General features: G+C 46.7%; 1 protein-coding gene across 19 annotated transcripts in view; it reads right to left on the bottom strand.

The window, feature by feature from the left end:
• Sirt2 (Sirtuin 2) overlaps positions 1–18,722 on the bottom strand; it is a 438,023-nt gene that overhangs the window by 82,405 nt on the left and 336,896 nt on the right. For 17 of the 19 annotated variants that reach the window (XM_075865870.1, XM_075865861.1, XM_075865868.1 and 14 more), the window contains one exon: positions 826–892. The exons of the other annotated variants lie outside the window; for them this stretch is intronic. In XM_075865870.1, coding sequence (XP_075721985.1) covers positions 826–892 — 67 coding nt within the window. The remainder of the gene's footprint in view (positions 1–825; positions 893–18,722) is intronic. 19 annotated transcript variants of the gene reach the window in all.

Genomic DNA, 18,722 nt, shown 5'->3' with positions numbered 1-18,722 from the left:
TATTGATACTATTTGTAAGTAAGAGAGATGGGGGTGAAGATCATACGTTTCGGTTAGCCTTTGGGTTTGGCCGGAACGATTCTATTGTAGTTACTGGGTGTGCGAAGGTCACTGCAATCATTGCAGTCTCCATTTGCGAAAAGAGCACACTTTTAGGACCCAGCAAAGTAACAACTCAGATGATTATTCATGTTCATCTGTACCTGCGAGGATGTTTCGGGCGTTATTTGTGCGTGAAAAACACGCGGCATGTTTCGATCTGCTGGCCATTCTGTGCGTAACCTTCCAATTCATTGCTATCATGTTCATTGCTTCGCCTTTGCGGCAAAACTGTGACTTTTTTGTTGTTGTAGCTGTGTTGATTGCTTGTACTTAGTGTTTATTTTCTTTTTTTATTTGTTGTACTTTCATCTTCTGTTAAAGCATCAGGATGATGTTTTCTTCAGAGGAGGGCAATGCCACGTTTATTTCCCAATTTTATTATTGCCCCATTACACTGTCAGTAATGCTCACTGCGAACCCAACCTGCAGTGTTCGAGAAGCTTATAGTAGATTAACATTATGCCCGCAATACAAACAATATAAATTATTCGGGAACTTACGTGGCTGCTAGTGATAATGCTTGCATATTTAACAGCACATGTATAAATGCCGACAGGCTTCACTATTTGAGTTGATCGGCAGCCAATGTTGTGTGTTTATCACTGTAATCTGACCTTCAGTTTCACTGCCACAAGTCAGCCAAATAAAAGGTTTCTTCTTTGACACGCTGACTGTTGCCTTCATCGACGTCACGACGAAAATATAGTGTGCAGAGCAACTCACCTTCCATCCCAGCCGGTCAGCCATCTCCCGACAGCCATTATCGCAAGTGCCGATCAGTGCCACATCTCTGCAGTCAGAGCATCATGATCAACCACTGCAGTACAACTGAGGCTTTTACATAATAAATACATATTCATGCGTAGCCTAAAGTGAAGCAATCACTTGATTTTTTCTGTTATCACTCCCTTTTGTGGCAGAATTACCCCTAAATGTAGGACATACACAAGAGTAATCTAAGACTGTGGTGTGTTCATCTCTTCTCAAATATCAGATATGCAAAACCAAAACTAACCCAGCAGCACTTGAATACTGCCACGCAATAGTATTCCTTTATTTCAATGTAATAGTGTGCAACTCACAAAAGCTGCTGCATGTGTTATTGGTGAGCGCAAGCCCCATGTATATAAGTTCAGAATATTCTCAATTTTTAATGAGAATTCACACGAATTCATTGCTCAGCGCAAAATGGTGTGAAGGCTTGCCCAGATAACAGCAGCACAAGGTTATGATCACCACTCACAATTTTCATAAATATTCAGTCCAAGTGCAGAACTAGAACAATGATTTCAAAGTAAAATAAACATCTTTATAACACGAACAGCCCCCCCCCCTTTCCACCAATCTCACAATTACTGTACATTTAGTGGATCTAGCAAAAACAAAAAAATGCACACAGTGCCCTTTTGTGGTCCCATATTTATTCTCATAAAAGAAGTGAAATATGATGTCATATAAGTATCTTATTTTGCTTTACTGTCAAAGGACATTAGAAAAAAATCGCAAACATGGTAAACTACACGAAATATTCGTATATTCAGAAATTTATTGCTGCAGGTAGGTTAAACTGAAGAAAATTATATAGAATGCACGTTAAGGTAAATGCCTTAGATGCCTTAACAAACATGAAAATTGAACATTGCCATCTGCATCAACACGAGCAATACAAAAAATAATCACGTGACGACGCCACCACATGGTGACGTCATGATGTAACAGATTGCAAAAATACATGAAGGCATTACAATGCCACACAACTCCCCATGGCATGATAGCGTCATCACATGGGATCATTGCTTGGACAAAGGTGGCCTCGTGACGAAGTTGCAGGAAACTTGCAATGCCTCCGATCCCGGAGGAGATCGCACTGGAATATCTCGTAAATTCCAAATTGTGTTCGGCAAAAGCCTGTGGCCATTCAACTAACTTTCTTCTCTCTTTTTATGTATAGCATTTGCAATAGTGTTTGGTATCAAGGGAACGCACATTCTTAAGACGCTTCTCCGAACTGCTTACCGTGAAATCGCTAGCTAGCTTGCCTACTCTGCTACTGTGAAAGACAGTCGTGCTAGCTAGTTTCTACTTGATCTGTTTGCCGGCGAATATACAGTGAAATCTTGATAGAACCAACCCCACATTGACGAACTTTTCAGAATAACGAACTTTTAAAAAAAATCCAGCGTCGAGTGCTAACAGGTTGAAAGCAAAATTATTTCACTACTACGTACTTAAGAATATCGAACTTTTTCCGAATAACGAGCATGAATTAAGTTCCACATTATATTATCAACACCTCAGTACTACGAACTCATGTTCTGAAATTTGTTGCGACGACTGGAGCAGTATGCAAGCAGACGATAAAGCGAACTTTGCCTTGCTTGTCGGAAGACGCGTGACCGTTCAGAGGGAAAAGAAACAAAAGGGCGATTTTTTAAAGGAACAAGAAACAAGCAGAGGAAGAAGCAGGATTTTGAGTAGGCTACTCAACAATCCACCACACTCATACAATCAATCAGATAGTAGAGAAATGCTCGAAATACAACCAACGCCTATACATAGCCTTCATAGATTGTGAGAAGGAGTTCCTCACAGTCCGTGAAGGCTACGTATAGCTCAGCTCTTTCCGCAGCAACACCAACAGTGCCAGCGAAAGCAAGCCCAAGAACAACAGTCTCTCCAATGACTACACAAACAAGGATGACGACGATCGGAATCATCGGAATCATCTTCGGAAGAACACACACGGTTTATAGAAAGATGTTTACAAATGAGTCAACCAAATCGACGACACAATCAAGATGTCTCATTTGAAACAAAGAAAGCACCGAATCCAGGATATTTTCCCAAAGGATGTTGAATAAGCTTTCTCCAGTCTAGATTAGGACTCAGGCAGCACGACATACAACGGCGAGAAAGGTGCCAAACCACACCCTGTATTCCGCAAAAACACTGAAATCACCGCACCAGCCTCAGTCAAAAAACACACAAACGGGTGGTGCTACTTATGTTCCAATCAAAACAAAGAGCACGACATCTGCGCAAAACATTCAGCCGATGCTCCACGTCCATCACACAATGTTCATTCATCGCAAGAATGCCGGCTGTGTTTCCATCTGATTCCACACTCAAAGCAAGCTTATGTTGTTCACAGTGCACGAGCTAGCTTCGACCTCCAGAGCTGTACTTGATACCCCACATTGCTGCCTTCTTTTGTGAAGTCTTTGTGCGAGCTTACAGAATATTGTTGCGATACAGAACTACAGCCCATTTTGAGATTTTTTTTTTTACTGTAAACCTGCTTGTTCATCATGCTTTATGTGTAATGCGCACATTCTTTCGGGGGAGGGGAAATCCTGTGATGTAGGAAAGCTACAATAGTATACATATATAAGTGAATATATATATATATATATATAGATATATATATATATGCAGAAGAATAACTTCGGTTGCCGCAAGGTTATAAATATGAAAGTAGATGCGCTTTCACATAACAACTGTTTATTGTGCCAATAAACAGTTGTTATGTGAAAGCGCATCTACTTTCATATATATATATATATATATATATATATATATATTCACATATATACCCAATAATGTGGCTGGGAGGACAGCCGCCATGGTAGCTCAGTGGTAGAGCACGGAATGCGTTATTCGAAGGTTGCAGGTTCGGTTTCTGCCCACGGCAAGTTATCTTTTCACCCAGTTTTCTTTATTCACAATTACCTTACGGTTCAGTCTAATAACCTTCCCTATACTTCCTTTGGCATTATTGTCTGTTAGATTTTATTAATATTGTGTCAAAACACGAAAAAACGAGCCCTTAAGTATACACGTCTTTCCCTTACATATATATATATATATATATATATATATATATATATATATAGAGAGAGAGAGAGAGAGAGAGAGAGAGAGAGAGAGGTATTGGAATTGATATCCAGCACCTCCACCAATGTCACTAGATGAAAATAACAGAATACAGGACGACGGTGCGACCAGAAAAAACGACGTCTGTATTAACAGAACAAAAGAGCAGCCGCCTCGACTTCTTCTTCCTCGGAGGAACCGTGGGTGCTGTCCACGCTCATCACTTCATCATCCTCTGTCTTCTTTCCCGGCCTTTAGCCGTGACAATATATTATGACGACTCGGTTGTAACGAGGTTTATTGGCCGTGAACTCGGGAACGAACAAGCGCAACGCACCCGATAATGAAGCGCACGTTCAAAGAAGATGATGATTGTCAGCCAGAACATATGATCATGATTGACTGCTGTTCAGATGAGGATGAAGCGCATAATAGATGCCTACACTGATTCCCCTCCCCCCCCCCTCCCCGTGGAAGCGGCCAGCCTGGTCGCTGCGGGCGGGTAGTCAAGGTGTCGAGGAACATCGTGCGAAAAGCTTCATGCAGGAAACGTGTACAATTTCGGTGCAGCGGCAACGGCGGTCAGTTGGCACGACAAGAGGCGTCACACGATAGTTGACAGGTGAAGTCTGCTCTAAAACAACATATGGGCCGATGAATCGAGGCTGGAACTTGTCGCAGAGACCAGGTGTGCGAATGGTGTCAATAGCAGCACCTCGTCACTCGGTCGGAATGATACCACACGATGAGAGGTGTCGTAGACGGCCTTCCTTGCTTGTTGCGTAGCTTCCGTGTTCATACGAGCGCGCTGGCGGCACTGGGAAAGGTGAGAAATATATTCTTCGCAAGAAGATGGTGATGGAGGGCCATAGCTGGTGAAGAAGGAAACATCGATAAAGAAAGTAGGTGAACGTCCGTAAACGAGATAAAACGGTGAGTAGCCGGTTGTGCGCTGAACAGCGGTGTTGTAGGCGAAAGTGAGGAACGGTAGAAGTTTATCCCAGTTTCTGTGATCCGGTTGAATGTATACGGCGATCATGTCGGCAAGGGTTCGATGAAATCTCTCGGTCAGACCATTAGTTTGAGGATGGTAGCTAGACGCCATCTATATGTGTAGTACCAAAAATGTGAAGAACTTCACCTAAAAGCTGTGATAAGAACACCTTTCCACGGTCACTTAGAAGTACACGAGGAGCACCATGACGTAGTATTATGGCCTGAAGGACGAAGTCAGCAATTCCCGAAGCTGAACCAGAAGCTACTGATGTTGTCTCGACGTAGCGTGTCATATGGTCTACGGCGGTGACTATCCATCTATTTCCAGCGCCAGTAACAGGAAGGGGCCCATAAAGATCGACATCGACGACCTCGAAAGGTGTTGTAGGGCACGTCATTGGCTGTAACTGACCAGCCGGGGGAGATGTCGGAAGTTTGCGAAGTTGGCATGGAGAGCAGAAACCCACGTACTTTGCTACGCTGGTAGAAATCCCAGGCCAATAAAAGCGGCTTCGAATGCGGTCGTAGGTGTTGTGAAAGCCCAGGTGGCCAGCAGTCAAATCGCCATGAAAAGCGTTAAGTACATGATGTTGAAAAGCGCGTGGCAGAACAGGTACCCAGTGTTGGCCGTCAGGATGATATATGTGACGATACAGCACACCGTCCTGAAATTCGAAGTGCTCGAGTTGTCGACGAAGGCATGCATTGGGTGGACGCGTAGCTCCTGAGAGGTGGTCTATAATGCGCCAACAAAAAGGGTCAGCCTACTGACGAGAACTGAAGGGTTGTTCATCGTCAATTGACGGTTGGTACAGCGAGGCGAGCAAGGCAACAGAAGTGGGAGTCACGTCCGCACTGGTGTCGTTGGAGGTGGCAGCTGGAGTGTCGAACGACGCCGTAGGTAGTAGGCAACGAGAAAGAGCGTCGGCGTTTTGATGTTTTTTGCCCGATTTATAAATAATCTCAAACTGATACTCCTGTAGGAATAAAATCCAATGACCCAAGCGTCCGGACAAGTTCTTTATTGTAGAAAGCCAGCATAAGGCGTGGTGGTCCGTTACGATGGTGAATTGATGGCCGTACAGATAAGGACAGAACTTTTGTATGGACCAAACCACAGCGAGGCACTCCTGCTCAGTGATGGTATAGTTCTCGGTAGATCTAAGCACTCGGCTAGCATATGCGATGACCCTTTCCCGTCCAGAGTTATCGCGTTAGAGTAGAACAGCACCTATACCGCAACCGCTGGCATCGGTATGCAGGAGTGTTAGGGCGGTGTCATCAAAATGGCGGAGTACAGGCTCTGACGTCAAAGCTTCCTTCAATAGGTCAAACGCCGACTGACATTCCTCAGACCACACAAAGGGTGCATTAGAAGCAAGTAGTTTGTGAAGTGGCGCAGCTATTGAAGCAAAATTTCGTATGAAGCGACGAAAATAGGATGCGAGGCCAAGAAAACTTCGCAAATCCTTAAGTCTTGTGGGGCGTGGAAATCGAAGGACGGCAGCAATCTTTTCGGGGTCAGGGCGAATACCGTCCTTGCTGACGACATGACCGAGAACCTTGATGGATTTGGTGGCGAAACGGCATTTCTTAGTGTTGAGCTGCAGACCTGTACCGGCGAGGCATGTTAGGACGTCATCCAAGCGCCTCAGGTGCTGAAAAAACGTTAATAAAAAGATGATAATGTCATCAAGGTAGCAGAGATATGCTTCCATTTGAGACTACGCAGGACGGTGTCGATCATGCGTTCAAACGTCATGGGCGTATTGCAGAGCCTGAAAGGCATCACGTTAAATTCGTATAGGCCATCGGGGGTTGCGAATGCCGTTTTTTTTTTTTCGTCGTGCATGGGAATTTGCCAGTATCCCGAACGCAAATTAAGGCTTGAAAAGTATTCGGCGCCTTGCAGTGAATCAAGGGCGTCGTCGATGCGTGGCATGAGGTATACGTCCTTGCGTGTGATGTTATTAAGTGCCCGGTAATCAACACAAAAGTGCACGGAGCCATCTTTTTTTCGTACAGGAACAACAGGGGATGACCAAGGGCTAGTTGACGAACGAATTATTTGTCGTTGGAGCATGTCAGCGTCGTTTTCCTTGATGATTTTTCACTCAGCGAGACACGCGGTACAGGCGGCGATGTAATTAGATGTGCCCTCTGTCTGAATGCGATGCGCTGCAGTGGTAGTTCGGCCCAACGTTGAGGAGCAGATGTCGAAAGAATCGGCGTGTTTCCTTAATAACGCAAGCAACTGCTGCGCCTGCATAGCTGTTAAGTCATCACTGATAAGGGCTGTGAAGGGAGAGCATGATCCAGGCTTACTCATAGAACGGTCGTTGGTAGAGGCAGGTTTAAGTGGCATGACGCTGACAGGCTCAACATCCACAACACAGGCCACTGCAGTGCCCTTTGGCAGGAGAACTTTCTCTGGCGTTTCATTCGTAGCAATGACGAGTGCGGAGCCATGGTGGAAGCGTACGACACCTGATGCAAGGGCTCTGCCTTTAGCGACGCAAGTCCACGAAGGGGACACCAAGACGTCACCGTGGTCGATGTCCTTAGAGGTCAGGGTCACAATTCGTTCTTGATGTGGCGGTAGTTCGAGATCTTCGCGAGCGAACAGGCGTAGTGGCTTGTAGACGCCTTCGTCGAACATGGAGTCCGTATTAGTTAGGTGCAGAATCCGTTCACCACAACATATAGCAGCTGAAGAAGAAGATAGGAAGTCCCACCCAAGAATTAGCTGGTGAGAGCACCGGGTAAGCACAGTGTACTCAATGTAATGCAAAATGTCATCAATAAACAGACGAGCAGTACAAAGAGCAAAAGGGCGGATAGTGTTCCCCTGGGCTTCGACTAGATTGGGTCGATTATAAGGTGTCATTACTTTTTTCAGGCATTTGCACAAATCATACCTAATCACAGAAACTGTAGCACCGGTGCCCACTAAAGCGTCCACGAGAACTCCTTCCACCGTAACAGAAACCATGTTGAATGGGCGTGCTGGAGGAATATGAGTCCTACTGTTACATGCAGTTTCTCCTCCGAAAACTGCATCATTTAGTTTTCCGACCGGTTGTCAGTCGTAAACGAGGCTGGCCGAAGAGAAGAGGAGGAGCGACGTAAGGGTGAAGGTGATCGGCATCGGCTTGAACGGTAAGTGTTCAGCGTCTCAGTCGACGCGGGCGGCGATGGAGACCACTGCTGTTCAGATGAATAACGCCGAGCGTAAGAATCCCCACTGGAAAAGTCCCGTTCGTGCATGTCGTACCCGCGATGCTCGTCCTGCTGGCGCTTGCGGCAGAAGCGCGATATATGGCCACGACATCCACAGTAAAAGCATGTTGGGCGAGACGGGCGCCAAGGCAGGTAGTAGAGGACGTTCGGCGCACCGGGAGATAGCGCACTCAAGTGGACAGACAGAGGGTCGGGTGGCATTAGCCGGAAGTGGACCGGTGGTGCAGCAGCCACCGGCGTGAATGATGGCAGCGGCGAAGTAGAGTTTACGTTGCGAAGAGGCGTGGCCGCAACTTGCGCATACGTTGGAGGGCTAGACGGAGGTGGCTATACGTAGGCTGGACCGGTGAATGATGTTAGTTCGTCCCTTACGATGTCACGCAGGGCCATGCTTGAAGGCTGTGTGACAGAAAGAGAAGGTGGTGAGATGCCCATTGATTGAAGTTCTTTGAGTATGATCTCCCATATCATGTCACGCAGGTCCCGGTCTGCTGTACAGTGTTCACTATTGCCGGACTGAAGGCAAACAGAATGAAGTTTGTTGAGACGCTGACACGTAGAGACGACGTCAGCGACAGTAGAAGGATTCTGGGCAACAAGGGCATTGTAGGCAATGCTTCCGATGCCCTTAAGGATGTGGCGCAGTTTGTCCGACTCGGACATCGAAGAATTGACGCGCCGGGAAAGCGCAAGGACATCCTCGATATAAGATGTGTATGACTTGCCGGGATGTTGTTGACGAGTATCTAGAGCCCTTCTCGCTAAAGCGGATTGAACGGCTGGCGTGCCGAATACTTCGCGAAGCTGCTGCTTGATGGCAGGCCAGTCGGTGAGGTCGATCTCATGGTTCAAGAACCATGTCTTGGCAACACCCGTGAGATAAAGCGATACTCGGCGGAGCTTGTTAGAGTCGTCCCAGTGATTAGTTGCGCTTACTCACTCATAGTTATCGAGCCAGTCCTCCACATCTTCGCTGCGGAGACCAGCGAAGATCGGAGGGTCATGCTGGTGGTTTACGATGTAAAGAGGAGGGGCTTGCGGCGCAGAGACGGGAGCAGAAAGGGCATTCACCCACTCACTCTGAGACATGTTGGCGGACTGAGGGTCCAAGCGGCAGCCTGAACGGAGCTGCAGCGAGTCGGCGTTGTAAGGAGAGGTACTGGGATCGTCAATCGCCTCCACCACATATGACGATTCGGTTGTAAAGAGGTTTATTGGCCATGAACTCGGGAACGAACAAGCGCAACGGAACTGATAATGAAGCGCACGTTCAAAAAGATGATGATTGTCAGCCACAACATATGATGATAATTGACTGCTGTTCAGATGAAAATGAAGCGCATAATAGATGCCTACAATAAATATATATATATATATATAGGCCTGGTGGTTGAGTGGCCGTAGTGTTTCAAGTAGTCAAGTAGATCCTCCGTGAGCGATCACAACGTGGTTTATTTCGACATTTCGGCATAGAGTCTGGCGAGTCTGGCCTTCATCAGGACTGAGGGTACAGTTTGTTGGTGCTCAGCTTTATACAATCTTGAATCAGACAGAGGGTGAGAGAGGGAAAAGAGGAAAAAACGAAGAAAAAGAAAAGAGAAAAGAAAGAAAAAAGAAAAGAAAAAGAAAAGAAAAAGGAGAATATAAAGTGGACTCCCCCCGGGCGCCCTTTTCACTCTTCCTTCCCCTTCTGCCTCCATCTCTTTCCCCTTTCTCCTTTTCACCTTTAAGATGTCTGCGGTCTGTGTATCTTTCCTTTTACAAATGCATTGTCTTCGACCAGACGGCGCCTCCTGGCTCTGACGGTTTGGTGTGGAACTCAAAATAAATCCAAGTGTAACTACCCTTCCCAAGTACAGCTGTCATCTGTTTCTGTTTTTACCTCACTATACAATCAATTGTGCCAAACATGACATGCCCAACAGCAACCCTGTGCACAGTCGGTAGGCCCCTACTGCACGCGTAATGCAGAAGCGGGCAAGAATTGCCATTGCACCCGCTTGCCAGCCTCTGGGTCAATACGCCGTGCCCCTATTTCTATGACGAGATGTCGACGGGGCACTGAGTAGTTAAAGGCTTAAACTTCTTAAAAAAGCTCTTTTTCCTCCACACCGAATCGCCAGAGCCAGAAGGCGCCGTCTGGTCGAGAACAATGCGTTTGTAAAAGGAAGGATACACAGACCGCAGACATCCTAAAGGTGAAAAGTAGAAGGGGGAGAAGAGATAGAGGGGGGAAGGGGAAGGAAGAGTGAAAGGGGTGCCTGGGGAAGTCCACCTTATTTTCTCCTTTTTATTTCCTTTTGGCTTTTTTTCTTTTTTCTTTTTTTTTCATTTTTCCCTCTTTCTCACCCTCTCATTCAAGATTGTATAAAGCTGAGCACCAACAAACTGTACCCTCAATCTTGATGAAGGCCAGATTCTAGGCCGAAACGTCGAAATAAACCAGGTTATGACCGCTCACAGAGGATCTACTTGACTATAAGTCATCATCATCATCATCATCATCAGCCTGACTACGTCCACTGCAGGACAAAGGCCTCTCCCAAGTTCCGTCAGTTAACCTGGTCCTGTGCTTGCTGCTGCCAATTTATACCAGCAAACTTCTTAATCTCATCTGCTCACCTAACCTTCTGGCTTCCCCTAATCCGCTTGCCTTCTCTTGGAATCCAGTTAGTTACCCTTAACGACCAGCGGTTATCTTGTCTACGCGCTACATGCCCGGCCCATGTTCATTTCTTCTTCTTGATTTCAGCTATGATATCCTTAACCCCCGTTTGTTCCCTAATTCACTCTGCTCTCTTCTTGTCTCTTAACGTTACACCTACCATTTTTTTTACCATTACTCGCTACATCGTCCTCAATTTAAGCTGAACCCTCTTTGTAAGACTCCAGGTTTCTGCTCCGTAGCTAAGTACTGCCAAGATACAGCTGTTATATACACTCCTCTTGAGCGATAGTGGCAATCTACCTGTCATAATTTGAGAGTGCTTGCCAAATGTGCTTCACCCCATTCTTATTCTTCTAGTTACTTCAATCTCGTGGTTTGGCTCTGCGATTATTACCTGCCCTAAGTAGACATAGTCTTTTACAACTTGAAATGCACTATTACCTATCTCGAAGCGCTGGTCTTTTCCGAGGTTGTTGTACATTACTTTCGTTTTCTGCAGATTCATTTTAAGACCCACCTTTCTGCTCTCCTTGTCTAACTCCGTAATCATGAGTTGCAATTCGTCCCTTGAGTTACTCAGCGATGCAATGTCATCGGCGAAGCGCAGGTTACTAAGGTACTCTCCATTAACTCTTATCCCTAACTGTTACCATTCCAGGCATCTGAAAACCTCCTGTAAGCACGCGGTAAATAGCATTGGGGAGATTGTGTCCCCCTGCCTTACACCCTTCTTGATTGGTATTCTGTTGCTTTCTTTATAAAGCACTATGGTAGCAGTTGATCCCCTGTAGATTTCTTCCAGGATGTTTATATATGCTTTATCGACGCCCTGATTCCGCAGTGTCTGCATGACGGCTGATATTTCTACTGAATCAAACGCCTTCTCGTAATCTATGAAGGCTATGTATAGTGGTTGGTTATACTCTGAGCATTTCTCTATAACCTGATTGATAGTATGAATGTGGTCGATTGTTGAGTAGCCTGTTCGAAATCCTGCTTGTTCCTTTGGTTGATTGATGTCTAATGTTTTCTTTACTCTGTTAGCAATTACCTTTGTAAATAGCTTGTATACTACAGAGAGCAAGCTAATCGGCCTGTAATTCTTCAAGTCCTTGTCATCTCCTTTCTTATGTATTAAGATGATGTTAGCGTTCTTCCAAGACTCTGGTACTCGTCCCGTCAGGAGACACCTCGTAAACAGGGTGGCTAGTTTTTCTAACACAATCTCTCCTCCATCTTTCAGCAGATCTGATGTTACCTGATCCTCACCAGCAGCTTTGCCTCTTTGCATGCTCTCCGAAGCTTTTCTGACTTCTTCTATCATTACTGGTGGGGTGTCATCTGGGTTACTGCTAGTTCTTATAGTATTAAAAGCGTGGTTGTCCCGGCTACTGTACAGATCTCTGTAAAACTCGTCCGCTATTTTAACTATCCTATCCATATTGGTAGTCATTTTGCCTTCTTTGTCCCTTAGTGCATACATCCGATTTTTGCCTATCACAAGTTTCCTCTTTACTGCTTTGCGCTTCCTCCGTTTTTCAGAGCGTGTTGAATTCTTTCCATGTTATACCTTCTTACATCGCATACCTTACGCCAATTAATCAACTTTGAAAGCTCAGCCGGTTCTATTTTGTCTGTTGTACTTGAGACTTTCATAATTTGACGCTTCTTAATGAGATTCTTTGTTTCCTGGGAAAGCTTGCCCGTGTCCTGTCTAACTACCCTGCCTCCAACTTCCACTGCACACTCCGTAATGATACTCATCAGATTATCATTCATTGTATCTATGCTAAGGTTGGTTTCCTCGCTAAGAGCCGAGTACCTGTTCTGAAGCGAGACTCTGAATTCTTCTACTTTCCCTCTCAGTGCTAGCTCATTGATTGCTTCTTGCGTATCAGTTTCTCTCGTTCCTTTCTCAAATCTAGGTGAATTCGAGACCGTACCATTCTATGGTCACTGCAGCGTACCTTGCCAACCACTTCCACGTCCTGCACGATGCCTGGGTGTGCACTCATCATAAAGTCTATTTCGTTCTTATTTTCGCCATTAGGGCTCCTCCATGTCCACTTGTGGTTTCCTCGTTTTTGGTAGAAGGTATTCAAAATCCGTAAATTATTGCGTTCTGCGAATTCTACTAGTAGCTCTCCTCTGGCGTTTCTAGTACCGATGCCATAATCTCCTACTGCCTTGTCTCCCGCCTGCTTCTTCCCTACCTTTGCATTAAAGTCTCCCATCAGTATTGTATACTGTGTTTTTACCTTACTCATTGCCGATTCCACGTCTTCATAGAAGCTTTCAACTGAAGCGTCATCATGGCTGGTTGTAGGCGCGTAAGCCTGCACCACCTTCATCGTGTATCTCTTATTCAGTTTAATTATGATACCTACCACCCTTTCATTAATGCTATAGTATTCCTCTATGTTGCCAGGTATGTTTCTGTGAATTAAGAACCCCACTCCCAGTTTTCTTCTGTCAGCCAAGCCCCGATAGCAAAGGACATGCCCATTCTGTAGCACCGTATAGGCCTCATCTGTCCTCCTAACCTCACTGAGCCTTATTATATCCCATTTAACACCCTCCAGCTCCTCGAACAGTACAGCTAGACTTCCCTCACTAGATAAGGTTTTAGCGTTCATCGTTGCCAAGTTCAGGTACCAATGGCGGCTTGTCCGGATCTAGAGATTCTTAGCACCCTCTGCTGCGTTGCAGATCTGACAGCCGCCGTGGTCAGTTGCTTCGCACCTGCTGGGGACTGAGGGCCGTGAGTTATTTGACGTATGCATGTGGAAGGTAGTGGCCAGATACTGCAGGGTGGCCAATCCTTCTCTGGTGAGGGAGTGCGTTCCCGGCGGTGGTTACCGGTGAGGCCGCACTCCAGACCTGACTACATGTATGTATGTATGTATGTATGTATGTATGTATGTATGTATATATATATATATATATATATATATATATATATTGCTACATGCATGTATACTGATATTATACGGGGCGACGCGCGTGTGTGCCTGACGAGAAAGACGAAGGACTGTATCCGCTCAAGCGCTGGTGAACCGATCATGCCATTACCGCTGGTTTTAAATATATCTAATCCCCAGCCTCGTCAATACGGCGTCTCTTCTTTTCCGTAACAATATATATATACAGTCGAGCCCACATATGACGGCCCCACTTAAAACGAACTTTCGCTTAAAACGAACAATATCCGCGTGACCATGAAAATATACATTAGTTCAATGGCACAACATCGCACTTACAACGAATGTCTCGAAGTGCTGCTGATCGGTTACAGCGAACGGAGTCAGCAGTCTGCCGACTTCCCAGGAAACCAATTTCTACCATTGATCAGGCATCAGCGAGGTGCCCATACATTCTTATTGTTAAACACCGACCCTGCCTCCGCGCCCCTCTAGTTGCCGCTCTCCCCGGCCCCTTTTGTTATGCACCGCTCTGTCCTTTATACCCCTCCCGCTACTCTGAGCATTCCGCATTGCCAGACGAGGCCCATGTTTTCACACTGCCACCGATCTTTCGAAGACCAGTCGGCCATCTACCCCGTTTTTTATCGCTGGTGCATCGACGTCGCCGGCCTTGAGCGACAAGGCCATTTGCCAACATCGTCGGCCACTGACTGTATCCGATAGCCTGCACCTAGTGCACGCGCGTACGCTACCCCACCGACTCTGATAATGTGCGATTCGTTTCATTTTAGGACTTGTTGTCGCTCCCTTCGCACTCGGCTCAGCATGCCTTCTGCGCACGTGCAGAAGCGCGAAAACGGCTGTTAATTGGGCGGAACGAATCACGAAATATCGAAGTTCGTGAGGCCACGAAAACCCGCTGGCGCAAAAAAACGATTTTTGACCACGGCCGCCGATTCCTCGAACACCGCCGTGCACACAAATTCAGGCGGCCATGCACTCTTTACAAGTCTTTCTACGTGCGAGTTTTCGCGAACCTTTCAAGCAGGCTACCCAACCTGCTTCCTTCTCACGTGTTTTGGTTTTCAAGGTCGCCCTCCGACCGCATCCTCCCCTCTTTTTATCGCAACACCTTGCCCTTTTCTCGCAAGTCTGCTCTCCTCTCTTGATCACAACCTCTTCGCCCGTCTCCACCACTCCGCGACGCCCGCCACGCTGGCTCGAATCAGTTTCGTTTTCTGACTGGAAACGGGCCCAGAGCTGTTCTACGCGTTCTGGCATGTGTGTTGCGTGTGCGCATCTTGTTCGCTCTTGATGTGCATGTGTGGCCATGATGGCCGACGGGAGGACCAGCACTCTTTTCCGTGTTGCTCAACAAAACGTCGAAAGTTTGACTGCTTGGCTTGAGCGTAATCCGTGCGTTAGATGCCACGTTGTGGGTCCCTTGCTTATAGCTGTTGACCACCTGGCAGCCAACTAGCCGCTTCGGGCGTCCCGGTATGCAGCTGTGGAGATGGTCAATATTTCGTGAGTGGCGGTGACGGCTACATGCGCGCGAAACTGTTTTCGCGAGGCCGACTTTGTCGACGTCGGGTCCGATGCCGAGCCTGAAGCTTCCGAACAGGACCACTGCAGCGGTGATTTGTGGCAGCGGGTTGTCGACTCCGACCTGGGAGAGCGGGTGGGACATCTGTTGCGATGGTTTAATTACGGCCGATGATGATGCCGACACTGCGGAACCATGCAGGGATTAGGGCATTTTGAATGAAGTACCTGGTGAGAGCGATTTGGAGGAATCGGATTGCGAGAACGACGAAACTTTGGAGTCAGCGCCTCATGCAGCTTATGTCACAGGCCTCAGCGAACGAGCGCCCTGCCGTTTTAAATGAACTCGAGACCGCCCTTATCACTTCTGCTATTCGAAACACGTGCATCACGGACTTTTGAGGGCAAAAAAGTTTGTGTTTTCATTGCAAGTTTTTTAAAAGCTGTGTTTCATTTACTACGAACTTCAGGATACAGCAAACCGATGCCGCGTCGTGCTCAGGTTCGTTTTAAGCGGGCTCATCTGTATATATATATATATATATATATATATATATATATATATATATATATATATATATATATATATATAGCCACGGGAAGCTGCCAATGCACAGTGGTCTAAGGCAGACATTGAAAACAAGAGAAGCGCTGAACAAGAGAAGTCCTGCATGCGCATGAGCTTCGACCAAGCGGCCAGCGCGCATGAAGACAAAAACAACGGTGCTCGAGGCAGAGGTTCGCAAGGACTACGAACGTTCTGTTCCTTTTCTTAGCTGCCGTGACATTCCTTTGGCGCTGGGCACAAGTTCGCCCTTATTCCTTATTAAAACTTGTAAATAGGACATCCTTGTAGTGAGGTTGTTATATTTGCTACATTTTCTGGTGGAGGTGCTGGGTAAAAGATTTCGAGTCCCACATGAGAACAAAGTCCAAGCACTCACCAGCCCCATCCTGTGGAGCTTACCCCGGTACACTAACGAGTCAGCCACTGTATCCAAGGAGAATCGCCAGAATTTGGACCACTTCCTTCTGTGTCAAGGACATCGGCGACAGACACAAATGACAACCACAACTATGAGGAGCCAAGTTACGCCAGGACAACTCACCGTAAGCCAACCTGTCATTCCAAAGGTGACCCATACCTCAGTATGGTGACCTCAGTGACCCATACGAGGACACCAGAGACTGGTTAGAGCATTTCAAGAGAGTGGGAAATCTAAATTAGTGGAATGAGGAGGGCACGCTGCGCAATGTCTACATTGCGTCGAAAGACTCTGCAGAAGAGTGGTACAAAAACCACGAGGCATCTCTGACGTCGTGGCAAAAGTTGCGGCAGCAGCTACAGAGTACGTTTGACAACACTGATCGCCGAAAAAGGCAGAAGCAGCTCTTCGTACATGGAATCAATGAACGAACGAAACTGTCGCGGTGTATATCGAAGATATGTCCCGCCTTTTCAAGCGAGCTGATCTCAGCATGACAGAAGAGAAGAAGGTGCGCCACTTCATGCACGGGGTAAAGCAAGAGTTGTTCGTGGGACTCGTCTTCAATCCCCCCGTACTGTTGCCGAGTTTCGGTCGGAAGCAACAACCATCAAAATGACGCTGCAGGAGAGAGTCCAGCAGTACAACCGCAACGTAGCCTTTGCATCAGCAAGAGTCTACTAAGCAGGCATCGGGGATAATTTTGAGACATTGCGGGAGCTCGTGCAGTCTTTTGCCAGGGAAAAATTAAGAAAACTGCAGTCACCTGATCTCACCCCCGAACTGTCTCTTGGTAAAATTGTCAGAGAAGAAATTCGGCAGGCCTCGGGGGGCCGCGAAGTGATGTGCCAACGACACGACGGGCAGCAACATACTCTGAGGTGCTCAGGTGACCGTCTCTGCACTGTGCGCCGATCGAGACACCAGGTACTTATGTGCAGACAATACGCAGCCCGCCTGAAATCATACAGGCAGCACGCACTTCACCTCCTGCGACAGAGACAATGCCACGGAAGAGCAATGTATGGCAAGATGCCGCACCTAGGCCCTTGTGCTTCCACTGCGGAGAGGCTGGCCACCTGTACCGATTCTGCCGATATCGTCAAGCTGGTTTTAGGGGATTCGCCATCAATGCACTGTGTCTGCGAAACGGCGAAAGACCTTCCGAGATTGAAGAAATACCTATTCTCACATCGAAACTTCGACCTGCATCGTCGTCATCAACCACGCTCACCATCTCCTATGCACTATCGCTCGTGTAGCCCACGTCCCTTCCCGAACACGTCTAGTCATTGTTCGCCTAGCCCAAATCCAGGAAACTGAAGAGGGCGACCTATGGAGGCGAGGCCGCTGGCGACCTGAGATATGAAGATCCTCCACTGCGATACGAGCGTGACGACGACTGCTTCCAGGTAATGGAGTGCAGTAGAGAAAAAATTACTTCAGACTTGCCATTACTGATTGGTGGACTAAAGCTCAATGCTTTAATTGATACTGCTGCGGATTATTCTGTGATAAGTTTTGAATTAGTAAAGCGACGCAGGAAAGCTCTGACCGAATGGAATGTATCTCAAGTACGTACTGCAGGTGGTCACCTCATAACCCTTTTCGGCCGATGTACTACAAGGGTCATGATAGGAGGCTTCATTTACGTCAGTGAGTTTGCCATCCGGCCCATGTATTCAAGGCAAGTGACACTTGGAATGAATATCCTACAAGCTAATAGTGCCATTATTAATTTGGAAAGATCAAGCGTGTCATTTTCAATGGAACATGCCATAAGAGCAGCACGAGCAGAGGAGCGATACAACACTCCACTATGGGTTGTTAAAGATGGAGTAACGGTACCATCACGAAGCAGTGTAATAATTCTTGTCAGAAATGATACATTTAGCAACCATGAAGATGTGGCAGACTGCAACATGGATGTTTTCTCGAAGAGAGGTGTTTGTGCAGCGCGAGAAATTATCAAGCGGCGGAATGGGTGTGCAGACATCCTCCTCACAAACCTTGGGTACGAATTCCAACACATTGCAAAGGGAGCAGCCATAGCCTTTCTTGATGAGTTCCGTGAAGTGACAGAAATAACCAGTCTTGAAACTACACCAACCGATATGAAACTAACATCCGACATCTGCGACGTCATAACTGTCAATCCTAACCTTTCAGTGATTCAACGTCGACAGCTATATGACCTAGTACAAGAATTCCACAGCTGCTTCTCCAATAGTTCAAAAGTATGGCACGCGAAGATTACGATACACAGGATTATAACGGACGCGATAACTAGGCGAGTATGCCGGCACCCCTATCGTGTTTCACTGAAGGAAAGGGAAGTTATAAAGAATCAGGTACGGGAGATGCTTCAAGATGATGTTATCTAGTTTT

The sequence above is a fragment of the Rhipicephalus microplus genome, chromosome 6 (genome assembly GCF_043290135.1).
Source record: "Rhipicephalus microplus isolate Deutch F79 chromosome 6, USDA_Rmic, whole genome shotgun sequence".
Lineage (NCBI taxonomy): Eukaryota > Metazoa > Arthropoda > Arachnida > Ixodida > Ixodidae > Rhipicephalus > Rhipicephalus microplus.
This window is presented reverse-complemented; position numbering and strand designations above follow the sequence as displayed.